Source organism: Neoarius graeffei, chromosome 13 (assembly GCF_027579695.1).
Source record: "Neoarius graeffei isolate fNeoGra1 chromosome 13, fNeoGra1.pri, whole genome shotgun sequence".
NCBI lineage: Eukaryota > Metazoa > Chordata > Actinopteri > Siluriformes > Ariidae > Neoarius > Neoarius graeffei.
Genome location: NC_083581.1, coordinates 42,646,663 through 42,665,247, shown reverse-complemented (window position 1 = coordinate 42,665,247; position 18,585 = coordinate 42,646,663). Strand labels below are relative to the sequence as shown.

At 40.5% G+C, this 18,585-nt stretch overlaps 1 protein-coding gene across 1 annotated transcript in view; it reads left to right on the top strand.

The window, feature by feature from the left end:
• Positions 1-12,111: 12,111 nt before the first annotated feature.
• The window catches only part of LOC132895915 (protein phosphatase methylesterase 1-like), a gene marked incomplete at its 5' end in the record, with an annotated part of 23,741 nt that continues 17,267 nt past the window's right edge, over positions 12,112-18,585 (top strand). Inside the window, 3 exons of the mRNA XM_060936658.1 lie at positions 12,112-12,224; positions 13,387-13,486; positions 13,627-13,719. Coding sequence (XP_060792641.1) covers positions 12,112-12,224; positions 13,387-13,486; positions 13,627-13,719 — 306 coding nt within the window. The remainder of the gene's footprint in view (positions 12,225-13,386; positions 13,487-13,626; positions 13,720-18,585) is intronic.

Genomic DNA, 18,585 nt, shown 5'->3' with positions numbered 1-18,585 from the left:
AGCGCAGTCTGCATTGCAACTTACTCATTTACATATTTCAAACCGAACAACCAATCATGAGCCGAAAGTGTTTGATCTAATTTACATATTCCATCAATGAAAGGTGCAATCACGAGGGGGAGTGTTCGTCTCTCGGCCAATCAAATGCCGCGAAACGGATGCGTTAGTGTATTACGTACTGTATTGCAAGTGTGTAATCAGAGTCAGGGCAAATTTTACTGACCTATAACTCAAACTCTACATTACTCAACTCTCTCTCTCTCTCTCTCTCTCTCTCTCTCTCTCTCAACACACATGATGAAAGACTTTTAAACCTTATTAGATCCCCACTGAGCAGACATTATATGGATCACATTCAGAACAGCAGTGACACTGACGTTATTAGAAATTATTCCTCTATTTTATAGCCGTACCCTGCTAAAAATCTTCTATAGGATTCCTATAGAATAAGTTCTAAAGGAATCCTATAGAAAACTTAATGGAAATCCTGTAGAACTTTAGTACCCAAGTTCTATAGGGGAAAAAAAAACATGTTCTATAGGCACATTTTATAGAAAAAAAATTCCTATAAAGCAGATCCTTTAGACTAGTTCCATACCCAGCAATTCTGCAGCTACTATTGCTACAGGTTCTTTTGGCATTCTTCCATACAAGCTGCACTGTTGATCAGTCCCTAAAATTTGTCACCTCGATATACACATACTAGTAAATACTTGCAGTATATTTTGGAGTGAAAATTATTACATATTTTAAGATAGGTCATTGTGCATCCTGCTAATGGATTTATACTCATCAAGATAGATACAGTGGTTTATTTCGATACTAAAATGCAGTTAGGGGTGGCACGGTGGTGTAGTGGTTAGCGCTGTCGCCTCACAGCAAGAAGGTCCGGGTTCGAGCCCCGTGGCCGGCGAGGGCCTTTCTGTGCGAAGTTTGCATGTTCTCCCCGTGTCTGCGTGGGTTTTCTCCGGGTGCTCCGGCTTCCCCCACAGTCCAAAGATATGCAGGTTAGGTTAACTGGTGACTCTAAATTGACCGTAGGTGTGAATGTGAGTGTGAATGGTTGTCTGTGTCTACGTGTCAGCCATGTGATGACCTGGCGACTTGTCCAGGGTGTACCCCGCCTTTCGCCTGTAGTCAGCTGGGATAGGCTCCAGCTCGCCTGCGACCCTGTAGAACAGGATAAAGCGGCTACAGATAATGAGATGAGATGAGATTTGTGCAGGGCGGCAAGGTGGTGTAGTGGTTAGCGCTGTCGCCTCACAGCAAGAAGGTCCGGGTTCGAGCCCCATGGCTGGCGAGGGCCTTTCTGTGCGGAGTTTGCATGTTCTCCCCGTGTCCGCGTGGGTTTCCTCTGGGTGCTCCGGTTTCCCCCGGGTGCTCCGGTTTCCCCCACAGTCCAAAGACATGCAGGTTAGGTTAACTGGTGGCTCTAAATTGACCGTAGGTGTGAGTGTGAATGGTTGTCTGTGTCTATGTGTCAGCCCTGTGATGACCTGGCGACTTGTCCAGGGTGTACCACGCCTTTTGCCCGTAGTCAGCTGGGATAGGCTCCAGCTTGCCTGCGACCCTGTAGAACAGGATAAAGCGGCTAGAGATAATGAGATGAGATGAGATGATTTGTGCATCTCTTACATGTAAGCTCCTGTTTGTTAATAAATCCATATTGTATTTAACAATAATTCCTACTTCTTCCTTCAAATAATTCTGGTAATCAGGTGAGTTAAGTTGAAACCAATTGGCTGAAGCACTGAAATTTCATGACATGATCATGACATTTTAGCTATACTTACGACCTAAAGTTCAAAAAGACAAATCATATTGCATGCCAGCAAGCTGTATATGGTCTGGGGTCCTCTGGGCTCTCTCCAGTTCCTTTAGTATGGTTTTCCCAACAGTGGTGCCACCACCGTCATATAAAGGAAATATTCTTGAGTAGACACAAAAACACTAAGCCAATAAATAAATGATGTTCAAATATAGATTTCCTATAGAACTTGAGTTTTAATCTAAATTTTCTATCCTAATGAACACACTTGGCAAGTTCTATAGAACACTGAGAAAAGCCTATAGAAACTTCTCGTTCTGTAGGACACAATTCACAGTCTCCTATAGAACCATGCTGAAATCCTATAGAACTCCGGAGTTCCTACAGAACTTCTATAGGACATTTTTTGCAGGGTAGAGACGAGTAGTGCCTACCACAATTCATTATGTCCATCACTGTGACTTTCTCAAAGGAGAGAGAGAGAGAGAGAGAGAGAGAGAGAGATGTGTAAGTCAAACAGTCAGACACTATCCATTTTCATTATTTCTTGCTCTTGGAAAGTTTCCCTACAACCACAATCCATCAGTTAATCATAAAACATAATGTAGGTTTAATGTAGGTCTAAATCATTTATATACAGAGAGTGGGGAAAATAAAACAAAGAAAATAAAAAATAGGGCGAGAGAGAGAAAGAGAGAGAGATGTAGTTGTCATTAATGTATTCATACAGACTTCACCTTTACAGAAAGTGGGGCAGATATTCCACTAGGAGCCTTAGGGGGAAAGAAAAAGTAATTTTGTGTGTGAGAGAAGGGAACAAACAATGTTTTTCTCTTTTCACTTTTAATTTCAGTGTGTGTTTGGGAATATTTTTTAATTATAATCTATCCTGACACACAAGGAAGACACAAACAAACAAACACACAACCACCAAATCCCAAAAACACATGCATAAATGCATGATCACATTCCTAATGGAGATGATTAAATATTGATCAGTGTTCAAAATCATTAGAACAGAGCAGACTTTTTCAATTCTGATCCCAGAGAACCCTTTCCCAAACCCTAGTTTAGTATTTTCCTCATCCTAACACACCTCTTTCAGCCCAATCGAGTGTACTGGTGGTAGGGAAAACTAAGGTGACACCAGGACCAAGACACACTGGACTTTATAGCAGATTCTCTCCAAGATGTTCTAAAAACAAAACACAAGCAGCCATTGTCATCATTGGTAAATTCATATTTGTAATACAAAGTGAAACATCCAGCGATGTTGGACCATAACTAGGACTAGGAAGTGAAAAGAAGGGAACTATATAGTTAGGGAATTAGGTAATCTCTTAAAACTACAGTGATGTGCATGCAAAGGATGGATATGTACACAAGACACAATGATACTAGTAATGATGAATAAAGCATGGAAAAGTTAGAACTGGAGTCAAAAATTGAAGGAAAATCAGGAAGTAACAAGATATGGTACTATGAAATGTGTAGTTGATTGGTGCTCAAGGACCCAGATTAGAAAATACTGGTCTAAAAACACAATATAATATGAAAGTGAGGGTTTAGACAGCACCACCTAGCCACAGATTATTATAAATCTATCACCAATTAATTACACCACCAAATTAAAAAATGGATTCAGGTGAAGCTAAAGTGCATCAGTGTGACACTGTCTAATTGAGTTAACACCTACAACACCTGTCTAACTGGGTTAACTGCATGGTAGATACCAGTGGTGGCTCCTGAATTTTTTTTCAGGGGGGGGCAATTTTCCCCCGTTATGTCTACACGGACCATAAATGTCCACAGGACTGAAGTAAATTGACCTAGGTAGCAAGTCAACTGTTCTACAGAATGTTCTGTAAATAGATTTTGTACTTCAAACTCCATGACCAGCAAGAATTTTACAGACTGTGCAACTTAAGGACAAACAGGAAAGTGCACTTACTGTAACAAAACATTGTAAATAGTTGGCTAACATAACAATAGCAGTTGAATAAATAGATGAGTGGATCTTTAGATCTTGCAATTACTGGTATTTACCAAGGATATTACCAAAGTGCTAACTCTCAGAGCAAAGTGTGGCAAATATAAAAATGCACATTGAAAACATCAAAAGTGAACGGATTCTGTGACTGTGTGTGTGTGAGTCACGAAGTCAACCAAACCCAGAAAAACACCACGGTGACTGGAGCCCTCAGTTTCGTCTTTGCCTCGTAGAGCTAACTCGAACACTCCACAAAATTTCACGCATTGGATGAGCCGGTTTAATATGTGCCTGTTCTTGCTCACCTCATCGTTGTGGCAGTGAACTGCTAGCCTGTAGCCCTCATCCAGCTGTGTAGCGATGTTCACTCTCCAAAAAGCCGAAAATTTCAGGCAGCTGCCCATGTGAATCTTTGATGACTCATGTTTTTTTATTTTCTCTGACAAATGATGCATGTCCGAAACTCCAGTGACCGTCCAAGCAGTGTTGTCTGTGGAGCCACCTCCAGGGTGGAAAAGTAAGCAGGGGTAGCAGAAAACCGCTGAGGCGTCCTCGCAGCCAGCTCGCCAGGATTTGCGCTGGGACCATGTTGAAGTAAAACCTCGAGTATATGATTTCCCCCCTTGTCAAAATTTGTTTTATGTTTAGATTTGGTCGAGGGGGGTCCAGCTTGTATTGTTGCCAATTTAGCTCGATTTGATCGCTGACTAAATGGAACTTCTTTTAAGGACCACACTGAATTGCTTTCTGCATCCATCTCACCTCAGAAACTGAGTGGATCGAACGCAATTTTGCCGCACTTCGCAGTGACGGAAGCACGTTAGGGCAAGCCCCCCCGGAACCCATAGAGATTGCATTGAAGTGTCAGTCAGGAGAAAAAATATATATTAACATGGGACTCTATCAGTGAACTCTTTGGCGATTTTCAGCATGACTGAAATTGCCCCAAAAGGGGCGGTACTCTAGAAGCAAGACCACCCTGATTGGACAATGATACCCAGAGACAGATTAAACTGGCCTCGAGCAGCGCTGGTGAAAGTTTGTTTTAAAAAAAAGAAAAAAAACTTTTTTTTTTTTTTCGTTTTGGCAGTGCGTCGCCCAATCGCCCTTATGCACCAGCCGCCCTTGGTACATACGGTACAGTGTGAGTGCTTGGAACACAGTGTTAAAATACCATGATGAAGTTCCTATCAGACATTCAGAACAAACAGTGTGTTATTATTAGCATGACTCAATTACCATTGGTAGATATATTGGAGCCGAACAATACTATTATAACTTCAAGCCTAAGGAAAAACATCCATCTTGTATCCTGTCCATTCATTTTAAACATAACCTCCCAATCCCACAATGGCCTTTGCAGTCGTGACAACAGTAAGTGTGTGGCAGTCTAGAGATTCAGATTGTTTATTAATTGTTATTTTTTGGGGGGAATGATCTGAAAGTGCTATTATATAACACTATTCCAGCAAATAACCCCCATTTGCCAATTACCACTCAATTTTCTCTTTTGGACTCCAGACCACAGATGGAGGATCATCAGGACTTGAACTTGCAATCCCTTTGACAATAGAGCTAATGCCAATGCTTTTATTTTGCACAAATCAGGATTCCTACTTAGCTTTCTATAAATCCATCTACAACTTTCTCTAGTCATACCACACCACCACTCCCATCTCAACCATTCAACAACTCCTTCCCAAGAAGTCTAACAGAAAACAGAAGCTACCCAGAACTCCAGCAAATGTTCTCAAATTTCTCACCCAATTTCAGACCATACCATTTAGTTTGTGTGACCTGAACTTGCAAAAATATGTACACTACCACATATATAGTCATTAAACAATTTACGCTTCAGATTTGGTCTTCAAGCAGCAAGTGGGTCTTTGGAACAGTGACCAGAATATATTCCTTTGCTTCTTCTTCTTCTTTCTTGCTCGTTTCTGATCACCATTTGAGTGCTCTGAGAGTGAGACAGACTTTCGGAGGTGTCTGATGTGCTGCTCATGTTCTTGGATCTTACGTTGGAGGTGATTCTGGATGGCACAGCCAAGAGACTCCATATCCACAGCCGCTCCATAAACCTCCCACGTCATCCCTTGCTCATCCCATGCCACCTCTGGAAATGGATCCATCTCTGCTTGGTCTTGATCTCTGTCCACTTGCTTGGGTTCCCTTTCAAGGCCAGACCTTGTTGGATAAGCTTGTGAATTATTTTCATCAAGTAAAGACAAACTGTCAGATAGAGTGGATTGGCTGAACAATTCAATCTCAGTTTGACAGATATGTTGCTGATTAGGGTTTGAGGAGATGGACGACTTGTTAGGAGTTGGGCTCAGACTTTTAGCCATGGATCCCACTGATGCAAACATTCTTGGTGCTAAACCTGAGTCTAAGCTGACATCATGTCCATTTTCTAAGCTCATACTGGCAGGTCCAGAAACCTTCTCATGGTCCATTTGGCTCCAGGGTGGATGTGTCATGTTTGGGCTCATGGTTGTGAACATGTTGCTGACCTCTACAACAGCCTGAATTTCAGAATCCTCATACAAGAGCTCTGTCTGCACAGCAGCATCAAGTGTTTGGACAGGAACAGGGTTCTCCTCAGTCATTGTTGTGGCATCTTTGAAGCTCTTGAAGATCTGGTTCGATTTCTTTTCTTGTATTGACACTTCCATTTTGCTTTGCTGCCTTTCTTTCTCTTTGGCTTCATTGTTTGTGTCCTGGCCATTCCTTTCTTTCTCTATTTTCTCTTTGGTCTTTTTCTCCTGGGCTTTCCCTTTTTGTCCACTTTTCTTTTCAAGGGTTTTTCTTTCTTCAATGCCTTCCTTCCACTCCCTGCTTTTTTCTCTCTCACACTGTCTTTCCTGGGCCATGGCATTTCCATCCGTCATGCCTGCTGTCTCATTCACCAGTGATGCAGAGGTGGTTGTTGCCCCTGGTGATAGCTGTAGCTTGTCTAGTGAAAAAAGGGAGCATTTAGATGATACCTGAAGAGTGATGTCACTTTCTCTGAGAGTGCATCCCACTTGTATGTCCTTAAGGATGCCTTCTTCTCCTTTCTTGTCTCTGTTCTTCTCTTCATCTTCATTCCACTGGAGCATTTCTACCTTGCTCTGTTTTGTCCCCAGTGGTTGCACACTATGCACCTCTTGCCTGTCTTCCATTACACATGCCCTGTTGTTATTAAATTTGCGTGAGAGTGATGGCACCACCTCTTTGCTTCTCCCCTTACAGGAGATTTCAGCTTGATCCACTGCAATTGTTGGAGTAGGACTGGATCTGAGCTCTAGCTTGGACACACTGTTGGGGATTTGAGAAAAAGTTGTTTGTTGGACAGTTTTAGGCAGAGCTGTTCTTGTTGTTACAACTCCTGGAGGTGTTTTTTGGAGGCTCTTCTGCAAATCTGTGTATGCACTAATCTGAGACATGGTTTTGTGGATGTGCTTGGAGGAGTTTTTACTAGAGGTTTTCAGTTCTCCTTCTCTGGAGTACTTTATCTTGTGCTCACTGGTTCCTGCAGTCAGTGTGGTACATTGAGTGATCCCATCAGCATGCTTGTCAGAGATTTTAGTCAGCAGAATAGTGGTTGAAGTGATGGATGAAGTTGTAGCTGCTGGGACAAGAAGTGTTCTTGAAGTAGCTGTTGATGCTGTAGCAGGTTCAGTAGCTAAAGTAGTTGGTGTAACAGCATTTGTTAGTGTTTTGGTTTGCATAGGGGAATTTATTAACTTTACTCCATTTTTTACTCCAAAGGACCCAGTTCCTCCTCTCATGCTTAGAGGCACAGTGGCCTCTTGGTGCTGGTTTTTGGATCTGGACTCAGTCTTGTAGCATATGGGCTTGTTATGGAGGTGGCTTGAGTGAGAGTCCATCTGGTTTGTACTGGTAGATTATTATTACTCAAAGAAGGGTCTTGTTTTACTGGTCGAAGTGCCACATCCACACTGTGGTAGGTAAATAAATAAACAAATAGATAAATAAATAATAATAAACAAGTTTGATTTTGAAATAATCAAGATTTCATGCTACAAAATAATCCCCAAAATGGATTTTTTTATGTAGTACAGGTTTGAATCTCTTCGTTCCAATCAGACTTATAGCACTTGAGTCCAGGACTCGGCCTTGAGTCCGACTCATGCCTTCATTTTAAGGATTCGTGACCTGACTTGGACTTAACAACTGATGACTCGGACTTGGACTTGGACTCATGCATGAACTGCATTCAGACTCATAAATTGGAGATAAGAATTCTGATTTTTTTCTTTATTTTTTGTAACATGCCATAATAATTTGGTATAAGACATTTATATCGACATTAATTTTAATACTAATTTTGTGCAAGAGAATGCACACTCACCTGTTCATACGTCATGTTCAGGAGCAAACTAACATTAATGGCGTTAAAATGCCTGGAGAGAATGTCCCTAGGATTGTCCACTTTGCTTATACAGACTTCTCGTATGGTGGGGAAAAATGCACTGCTATACTGTATGTTCCATATGAAGAACTATCGAGGAGACGACGGGGACAACCTTGAACTTCAACTGTCATTTGGTAAGACTCCACCCAGAGAAGTAAGTGACACACTATGTTCATTGCTCTATTGATAGTGGGCCTTGCTTGCAGACCGATGAACTAGCTAATGTTAACCCTCTTTCATGTTATTTGCCCTGTTAATAGCAGGGCTTGCTGAGTGATGAACAAGCTTTTTGTCTGTAGCCTAGTAACTAAAATGGGACAGTCAAGCAGTAATGTTAGTCCAACACAGTAACAGAGACAGTTTCACATAAAGGCGGCAACAGCCACCGTCAAATGGTGCGGTTGGAGTCTTGTTCTTGGACTCGACTCAGATCAATAGTGGACTCAGACTCAACTTGAAATTTTCTTTAATGACTTGGACTTGACTCGGACTTGAACACTGGGGACTCGAGATTTAGTGACTTGACTACAACAATGGTTCCAGTAGAGGGAAATTGTAATGCTACAGCATACAACGACATTCTATATAACTGTGTGTCTCCAACTTTGTGGCAACAGATTGTCCACAAACTTTTGGCCATATAGTGTATCATGGTACAGTACATTGAACAATTGAATATTGACTCATGTGTTGTTAGGAGTAGGGAAAAAGAAATAACCCTATAAACAGCCTATGAATATAACCATATAAGTAACCTTAGAATCCATATTAATACAATATGGCTGCTGACTTCTGGCGGTAGTGCAGCTGCACATCACATGTTTATATTAATGCACATGTTCTAATACATTATCGCTTCTATAGTAACAGTAATCATTGATATGGTGATGTTTTCTGTATACATTTATGGAAGGAGTCTCCAAGGTCAGCAACTTCTAACAGTCTCAAAATGGTAAATTTAGGTTTTCTGGTGTGGGAAAGAATTTAGCACAGAGGAATTTAGGCATGTGTTACAGTTATTTATATGCATTTTTAAAAATAAAAATACATCTTATTTATATCCATTTTTATTAAATGAGAGAGAGAGAGAAACTAATTTTCAGACATTCCACAACAGTTGTAAACATCTGCAAATTGCTGTGGTATAAGAGGAATAAAACACTTTATGGTAGTAACGGTAACTTTGCTTCATCACACCACCTGTGTTTTGTTCCTTTCTTTAAAGGCTTACGATCTAAGACATGAAATGTTACATTTAGCCTATATTTACACTTAAAGTGTCCTGCAGCTAATATAACATTGCAAGTCTGTGCATTAAGATCATGCAACTCACCTGCATCAGACAGTGAGAGGTGACACAGTTCCACACACGGATACTGAACACTTCCCATCCTGCACATCATCATTATCAGCACCAAGTGATGCATCAGCTGCGTGGAATTAAAACAGAGACAAATATGTGCATGTTGAGGGGTTCACGCAGTGCACAGTGTGAAATAATGTAAGAAAATGTCGGCTGTAAGAAAGTCCAGTGCGGTGTGTCTGTGCTGGCGACTGTCTCGAGCTCCAGCTGCGAAAAAATAACAATGCTGCTGCTGCATGTTGGGTTTACAGTGCAGCTTTATTCATCCTAAAGCGAGATCTCTACACAAGATTCATGCATTCAGTGCAAAAAAAACAAAACAAAACACCTCCTTAAAATGTTCAGCTCTAAGAATTCAGTACTTGTTGCAAATCTAAGTTTGAATGCTGAATGTTTGTTTTACTCCACTGAAGTCAGTGTGATATTTGAGATGGTTATGACTCCGACTCCTCCAGACTTGTGTGATTCATGACAATCCATGGGGCTGGAAGAATATGGCACACAAGATGATGATGATGATGATGATGATAAACCATTTACTCCTTTCATTTACTGAGTTTGTTTTCTTGTTTTCTTATTATTTCCTAGAAACAAATGTTTGTATTTTATTTCAATGAGCAGTTCTGGAGCTCTGGTTATTTCTACATTTGAGGTCTCTGGAGATTTTTTCATTGTTGCTGTGAATAAAAGAGCATCAGACTCAAAGCGCATCATTATGTTGTTGTCATGACCTGCTAGTTGTTTATAGTTAGGTTATGCTATATAGGTCACCTAGCAACCTGCCATTGCTGTCATCAACACCTGAGAGAGAGAGAGAGAGAGAGAGAGAGAGAGAGAGAGAGAGAGAGAGAGAGAGAAAACATGCATAAAACAGACAATACAGCGTTTGGGATTTTCCACCACATGCTATAAAGTAGACACTCAGACTTTCCTAATGTAGCCTATTCTTCATGGTAAACATGAAGAAATATATATTAAAAAAAAAACACTTTCTATGATAATGTTCCCGTCTTCCAGTGCTCTGGATCACAGATCTGTTTAAAAAATTATTTAGAATGTTGTCTTTTCAGATTCCCACATCTTCTACATCACTTCACTGATCTCTTCCTCTTTTTGGTCAAGTCAAGCTTTTGCTTTACATTCTATTAGACCAAAACACTGGCTCAGTTTTAATTTTGATTATTTCAGAAGGTGCTGATTATATTTCTATAACAGCAGTTCTGACAGTGGGCAGTATGGTGGTTAGCACTGTCACCTCACAACAAGAAGGTTCTGGGTTCGAGCCCAGTGGCCAGCCTTTCTGTGTGGAGTTTGCATGTTCTCTCTGTGTCTGTGTGGATTTCCTCCGGGTGCTCTGGTTTCCCTCACAAAACCAAAGACATGCAGTTAGGTTAACTGGCTGCTCTAAATTGTCCATAGGTGTGAATGGTTGTTTCCCAAGCCTGGAAATGGGAAGGTTGTGGCAAGAAGGGCATCCAGTGTAAAACTATGCTCCAATTAATATGACAGGTGGATCAATAGGGTCCACATTGCAGTGACCCCACACACATAAGTGGGACAAGCTGGAAGAAGTGAGTGAGAAGAACAGCAGCTCTGACAGTAGTTACAAAATAATGTATAATCTTTGAAATTGTGACATTTTCTGTAAGGAGACGTTTACTTTTAGTAACATTTATGAAAGGAGTCTCCAGTTTAAGCACTTTGTAATAGTCTGTAAGCTTTCTGATATGTTCAGGACAGAGGTGTTTATGCTTTGCAGTTTCTCAGTAACATGATAAGCTGCATTTTTTTCTTCTTCTCTGATTAACTTCAACAGAGAGGGAAAATGAGGGGCTGGTGAGGGAATGAATTTTCTATGTTTAGTGCTGCTGTAATGTAAGCAAGAACAGGAACTAACTTGTTTCAGATGTTCTACAGCATTAAATGCAACTATATATACATAAAAAAGTATGATGTGTTCTTTAATAAATTAAAAAAATACAATCACTGGTGAATTACTGTGGTATAAAAGTACATGCTGTACGTATAGGAAATTGTTCAGCTTCAGAGTGGTAACAGGAACTTGGCTTCATCACACCGCCTCATGGTTGATTGTTTTCCTATAACACGAGTGTTTTATTTCTTACTTCAGTCACTATTTACTTTCAAACCAATAAAAATTTAATACAGAGATGATTTTTAAAGACTTCTTTTCCTGCTGAGATGGCTAAAGAAATCCACGCTTCTCTCATTCTCTCTCAATACAAACAAACTAAATGATGCTACATTATTTTTGCAGAATATACAAGAAGCAGTCATTGAAATGAATTCCCACTGACACGCACACACTGGCTCTTGACCCTTAGATCACAAAAACACCTGACTCTGGGTGTATTCTGAGAAAATCTATGCTCCGTCTGCACTCTGTGATTGATCCACCTGTCTGCTGCACCTGCAGGCTCTTCAGCTGAGTGCCTGGTGTGTGTCACTTTTCTAAACTCTGCACACACATGAATACACACACACACACACACACACACACACACACACACACACACACACACACTCGCTCTCTCTCTCTCTCTCTGTGTCTGATGGCCTCCGAGTGCAGCAGGTCAGAGAGCTGTTCCTCTGTGCCTGACTCCGAGTTGCAGCTGAACACCGACACCAGCATGTGGGAGGAAAACTTTGACACTGAGAAGTAAGACTGTGTGTGTGTGTGTGTGTGTGTGTGTGTGTGTTTATTCATCTGTCTGTTTTCACATCAATTTGTATGTGTTAGCATCAGACTGTATTTATCCATCTATAGCTCTTCCTCTTTGTGTAATTACATATATATCTGTATAACAAGTGACCGGGTACAAGACAATGTGACCTTGTTCCTATTTAGATTTTTTTTTTTCTGCTGATTTCTCTGAAAACTTATTGTGGACCTACGTTTAAATTGTAATTTCTTGGACTTCATTTAATTAATAAATAATTTTTGTTGTTGTTGTTTTTTAAAAATAAAGAAATCTAACCAGAAACCATGGGGATACAAACTTTTGCATTCAGCTGTATAACTGTCGATATTGATTTTAACGAGGTAATGACTATAACATAAACGTCTTTATTACATCGTTGTTTTAGTCATTTATACCCAAATTCTCTACATTATTTAATCTATTAATTCATCCATTCATCTCATCTCATTATCTCTAGCCGCTTTATCCTGTTCTACAGGGTCGCAGGCGAGCTGGAGCCTATCCCAGCTGACTGCGGGCGAAAGGCGGGGTACACCCTGGACAAGTCGCCAGGTCATCACAGGGTTGACACATAGACACAGACAACCATTCACACTCACATTCACACCTACGGTCAATTTAGAGCCACCAGTTAACCTAAAATGCATGTCTTTGGACTGTGGGGGAAACCGGAGCACCCGGAGGAAACCCACGCGGACACGGGGAGAACATGCAAACTCCGCACAGGAAGGCCCTCGCCGGCTATGGGGCTTGAACCCGGACCTTCTTGCTGTGAGGCGACAGCACTAACCACTACACCACCGTGCCACCTCATCCATTCATCATCTGTTAAAAAGGAAAAAAACATTGTCATGTTACTGATAAAGTTTCATAAACTCTTCTGTCCTGAAGATATCGGAAAAACTTAGTTACAGTTTTACCTCGTACTGTTCTAAAGCATGGACACTAAAGACTCCTTCCATAAATGCTGAATAAAAATCTCCTTTTTATTTACAGAACATGTGGAGTGTGTTGTAGGAGTCCGTCTGAATGAGCTGTTACTATAGAAACATAACGCATTATAACAATTAATATAAGCCTGGAAACCTGCCATTGTTTTTCATCTTTCTCATGCTTCAGTCATGGAGTGGGCAGAAAAAGAGATTATTCCCCAGTGTCATGGAGCGAATACTTTGAGATGATGGACGACGTAGTGGTGGGCTCGGCAGAAAGCAAGGACATATCCTTCACAAGCAAAGGTGTTGAGTAGTATTGCTAGTGCAGCCTCTGGTTTATCAGGCTTACTTACAAAGTGTGTCCTATAGCTGCTGTGTCTATGTGCAAACATGGTATGATTCCTTGACAGGCATGTGTGTGTACGTGTTCCGTGTGTATAAGAGTGGACAGGACGGTCCACTGCTGGTGCTGCTGCATGGAGGAGGACATTCAGCCCTGTCCTGGGCTGTCTTTACTGTACGTCTCACCCACACACCATTCATTTCACATGCTTTGATTTTGCTGACTAACAGGCATCACTGGGTCAAAAGGGGAGGAGCTTGAACTTGGATTGGGCAGTTGTAATCCAGAACATATGACATCACCACTGACCTCTGTTTTTGTTTTCTTTTTTAAATTGTTGCTCCACTATGTAACAATCCAGCTCGTTAAAAGTAGCACTGCTTAAGAAAGAAATCACACACTTGTGAAATTCCTCTCTGCATTTAACCCATCTGAAGCAGTGAACACACACATACCCAGAGCAGTGGACAGCCATGCTAACAGCACCCAGTTGGGAGTTAAGTGCCTCGCTCAAGGGCACCTCAGCCCAAGGCCATCCCATATTAACCTAACCACATGTCTTTGAACTGTGGGGGAAACCAAAGCACCCAGAGGAAACCCACGCAGACAACATGCAAACTCTGCACAGAAAGGCCCCCACCAGCCGCTAACCCAGAACCTTCTTGCTGTGAGGCGACCGTGCTAACCACTTACACCACCATGCCGCCCATCGTGGTGTAACTTAGCTAACTGTAGCTATCTGGTGTTAAGTCCATTCACATGCTAGATGACACTATGCTAAATATTATACCATATAATTAAAAACCAGTAGCCAACTTTTCTAACAAGCTAGCTAATTTTACTTAGCTATTGTGTGATTAATATACAGTACTGTGCAAACATCTTAGGCACCTTCTTTTTTTCATACAAACTTTGTTATAGATTTCTATTTTATGAATTCTGCATTATCAAGTCAGTAAGGCAAGGCAAGTTTATTTATATAGCGCATTTCATACACAGTGGCAGTTCAATGTGCTTTACAGAGGTAAAGGCAAAACAGTAAACAATAGAAAATAAAATTACATAAAATAAAGGGGGAAGAAGAGAGAAAAATATAAATAATATAAGAATTAAACAATAGTAGAAATAAAGTAATAAAATGAAGTAAAAGTTCAGTAAAAAACAGCAGAATAAAATGGAATAAAAGTTAAGTAAAGTTTAAAACATGTAAAGATGATATTTATCAGTTAGCAGAAAGCATCTGAAAACAGCTTGGTCTTTAATCTAGATTTGAAGCTGCCAACAGCAGGAGCATTTTTGATGTCCTCTGGCAGTTGGTTCCATAGCTGCACTGCATAGTAGCTAAAAGCTGCTTCACCACACTTTGTTTTAACAACTGGTTTTAATAGTAAATTTTTCTGTTGCGATCTGGTAGATTTGATTGGGTTAGGCCGCTGCAACATATCAGAGAGGTAATTGGGCCCTGTACCATTTAGAGATTTGTACACCAGCAGCAATGCTTTAAAGTCAATTCTGTAGCTTACTGGAAGCCAGTGAAGGGACCTTAGAATTGGAGTAATGTGCTCTGTTCTTTTTGTTCGTGTGAGAACCCTAGCCGCTGCATTTTGAATCACCTGAAGTCGTTTGATGGTCTTTTTTGGCAGGCCTGTGAAAAGGCCATTGCAGTAGTCAACCCTACTAGAGATGAAGGCATGTATAAGTTTTTCCAGATCATTTTTTGACGTAAGTCCTCTTAGTTTGGAAATGTTTTTTAGGTGATAAAATGGCGATTTAGTGATTGCTTTCATGTGACTGTCAAAGTTTAGCTTGCTGTCAATGAAAACACCAAGATTTTTAACCATATCTTTTGTTTTAATCCCCTTTGTGTCAAGAATAGTGGTAATCCTGAGTCTTTCATCTTTTTTCCCAAATAGAATTACTTCTGTTTTATCTGTGTTCAGCTGAAGAAAATTTTGTGACATCCAATTGTTGATTTGGTCGATACACTGGTAGAGACATTCAAAGGGGGCATAATCATTAGGTGATAGAGCAAAATAAATTTGGGTGTCATCTGCATAGCAGTGATACAAAATTGAGTTGTTCTTGATAATTTGTCCAAGTGGGAGCATATAAAGGTTGAATAGTAATGGTTCAAGGATCGACCCCTGGGGGACACCACAGGTCAAGGACATTGATGTTGAGGTACAATTTCCCATGGTAACAAAGATGCTTCTATCTTTTAAGTATGATTTTAACCAAGTGATAACTTTACTAGTCAACCCAACCCAGTGTTCAAGTCAATATAGCAATATGTTGTGATCAACAGTATCAAAAGGTGCACTGAGGTCCAGTAACACCAGGACCGATGTTTTGCCTGCATCGGTATTAAGACGTATGTCATTTACAGTATAACTTTAATCAGTGCTGTTTCAGTGCTGTGATTGGCACGAAATCCTGACTGAAAGTTATCAAAACAGCTGTTTGATATCAAGAAGGCAGTTAATTGATTGAAGACAATTTTTTCAAGGATTTTCCCAATGAATGGTAGATTTGATATTGGCCTGTAGTTGTTCAATACTGAAGCATCCAGATTATTCTTTTTAAGTAGGGGCTTTACAATGGCTTTTTTCAGGGACACAGGAACAATGCCAGTCTCTAGGGATGTATTTATGATCTGAAGCACATCTGTAATTATGAGGTGAAGAACAGACTTAAAAAAGTTGGTGGGCAGAATGTCCAATTCAGATGTTGAGGAACTGAGATTTTGTACAGTTTTTTCAAGAGTCTCGTAATCAATCAAACAAAATTCTGACATTGTGTTGAAATTGTCTGTCTGTGTCACTGGTGATTGCAGCTTTTCAGTTATTTGCAACTGAGATATATTATGAGCAATATTCTGCCGTATTTTATCAATTTTACCTTTGAAGAAGGATGCAAACTCATTGCATTTATTAACTGAGAGAAGTTCAGGTGCTAATTGTGGTGGGGATTAGTTAGCTTCTCTACTGTTGAAAATAGCACACAGGCATTGTTCATATTCCTGTTGATGATGTTGGAGAAGAAAGACTGTCTTGCTTTACCAATTTCACAATTATATTTACAAAGCATCTCTTTATGGATTTGATAATGGATGTGAAGTTTAGATTTGCGCCATTTTCTTTCAGTCTTCCTACATTCTCTCTTTAGCAGTTTAACAGCTGGGTATTGCTTCCATGGTGCTTTCTGCTTGTCATTGACTCTTTTGATTTTGAATGGAGCAATATCATCCATAATTTGGGTCATATTTAAATTAAAAATTTCCAGTAATTCGTCTACAGAGTCTGACATTTTAGTTGAGATCCGTGAGAGAGCTTGCTCAAAGAGAACACGTGTTGTCGTTTATGACTCTCCTACCCATAGTCATTGAGCTGTTCTGAATGTGAGGGGACATAGAAACATCAGAGAAAACACAGAAATGATCAGATAAGGCCAGGTCAACAACAGTAGTAGAAACAGCAAGACCCTTTGCGATAACAAGGTCAAGGGTATGACCACGAGAGTGGGCCCCTGTACATGTTGTACTAGGTTGAAGTTGTCAATAAGTGAAAGTAGTTCTCTGGCATAAGTGTCTTCAGGATTATCTACATGCAAGTTAAAATCCCCAGATATAATAAGACAGTCAAACTCTGAGTAAATGACTGACAATAGTTCACCAAACTCTTCCAGAAAAACTTTGGTTGAATGTCTCGGAGGCCTGTAAATAGTTAATAACAATATGTTAGGAGAGCATGTAACAAGTGCACATAAGTGTTCAAAGGATGTAAAATCACCAAGCGAGGACTGTTTACATTGAAAAGAGGCATTGAATATATTTGCAATCCCTCCACCTTTCCCATGTCGGGTAGCACTCATGAAATTAAAATTTGGGGGAGCTGCTTCAATAAGGGTGGTAGCACTCTTTGCTTGATCCAGCCATGTTTCAGTTAGAAGCAAAAAATCAAGATTGTGTTTGCAAATAAGATCATTAATTAAAAATGACTTGTTTGAAAGTGATCTAACGTTCAGAAGAGCTAGCTTTACAGAAAGTCTAGAAGTAATATCCACTTGGGCACTCTGATGTTGTTTTGAAACAGGAAGGAGACTAGACTGGTTTATCCCCTGGGTTAAATATGTTCTATGTTTTCTATTTCTTATCAACACAGGAATAGAGAATGGCATAGGCATACTGGGTCCCAGCTTGTTTTCAAAACTACACCCAATGCAGGGACCCACAGCACATCATACAAGACTCTGTACGGTATATTCCATGAGGTTGGAAGGGGGAAGGATTGGAGATGTCATGTATTTTTTAGATGGTGAAAAAGATTGGTAGCCAGCTGAAAGTCCTGGGCGAACACAGTTCAGTCTGTTGGTTGATTTTTGATGAACTGGGTTCACTGCTTGTCGCGAATGATTTGGGCTGGAAAAAGAGAGTGCAGCCATTGGCAGCAATCTCTGCATACTTTTAGGGAAATCCATGCAGGGGGGAGACGGGGATGGTACAATAAAGTCAGAAGAGCGAGACTGAGATTGGGACTTTGGTGAGGTCTTTGTGAGTGTCTCCATGACTGTCTCTGTGGTGACTGTCTCCCTGACAGTCTCTGTGATACTTGCATGGGGTCGAGATGTGGATGATGCAGCCTTGGCATGATTGTCTTTGGTCAGGTCCTCAATCTGGATGGGCGATGCAGATATCTGTGGCTGCCCATTGTTAACAACATGCTCACATTCTCCACACTGTAAAAAATGATTTGTTGTTTTAACTTAAAAAAGTTAGTGCAAGGGTTGCCTTAAGGGCTGCCTTAAAATTTTGAGTTCACTGAAATTAATATAGTAAGTTCACAACAATTTAACTTACTATATGAATTCCAGTGAACTCAAAATTTTAAGGCAGCCCTTGCACTAACTTTTTTAAGTTAAAACAGGGGTGTCAAACCTGATCCATAAAGGGCCTTGTGGCTGCAGGTTTTCATTCCAGCCATGCAGCAGCACACCTGACTTGGCTCATTCAGTCAACTGAACTGTCTTCACACAGTCAAATAC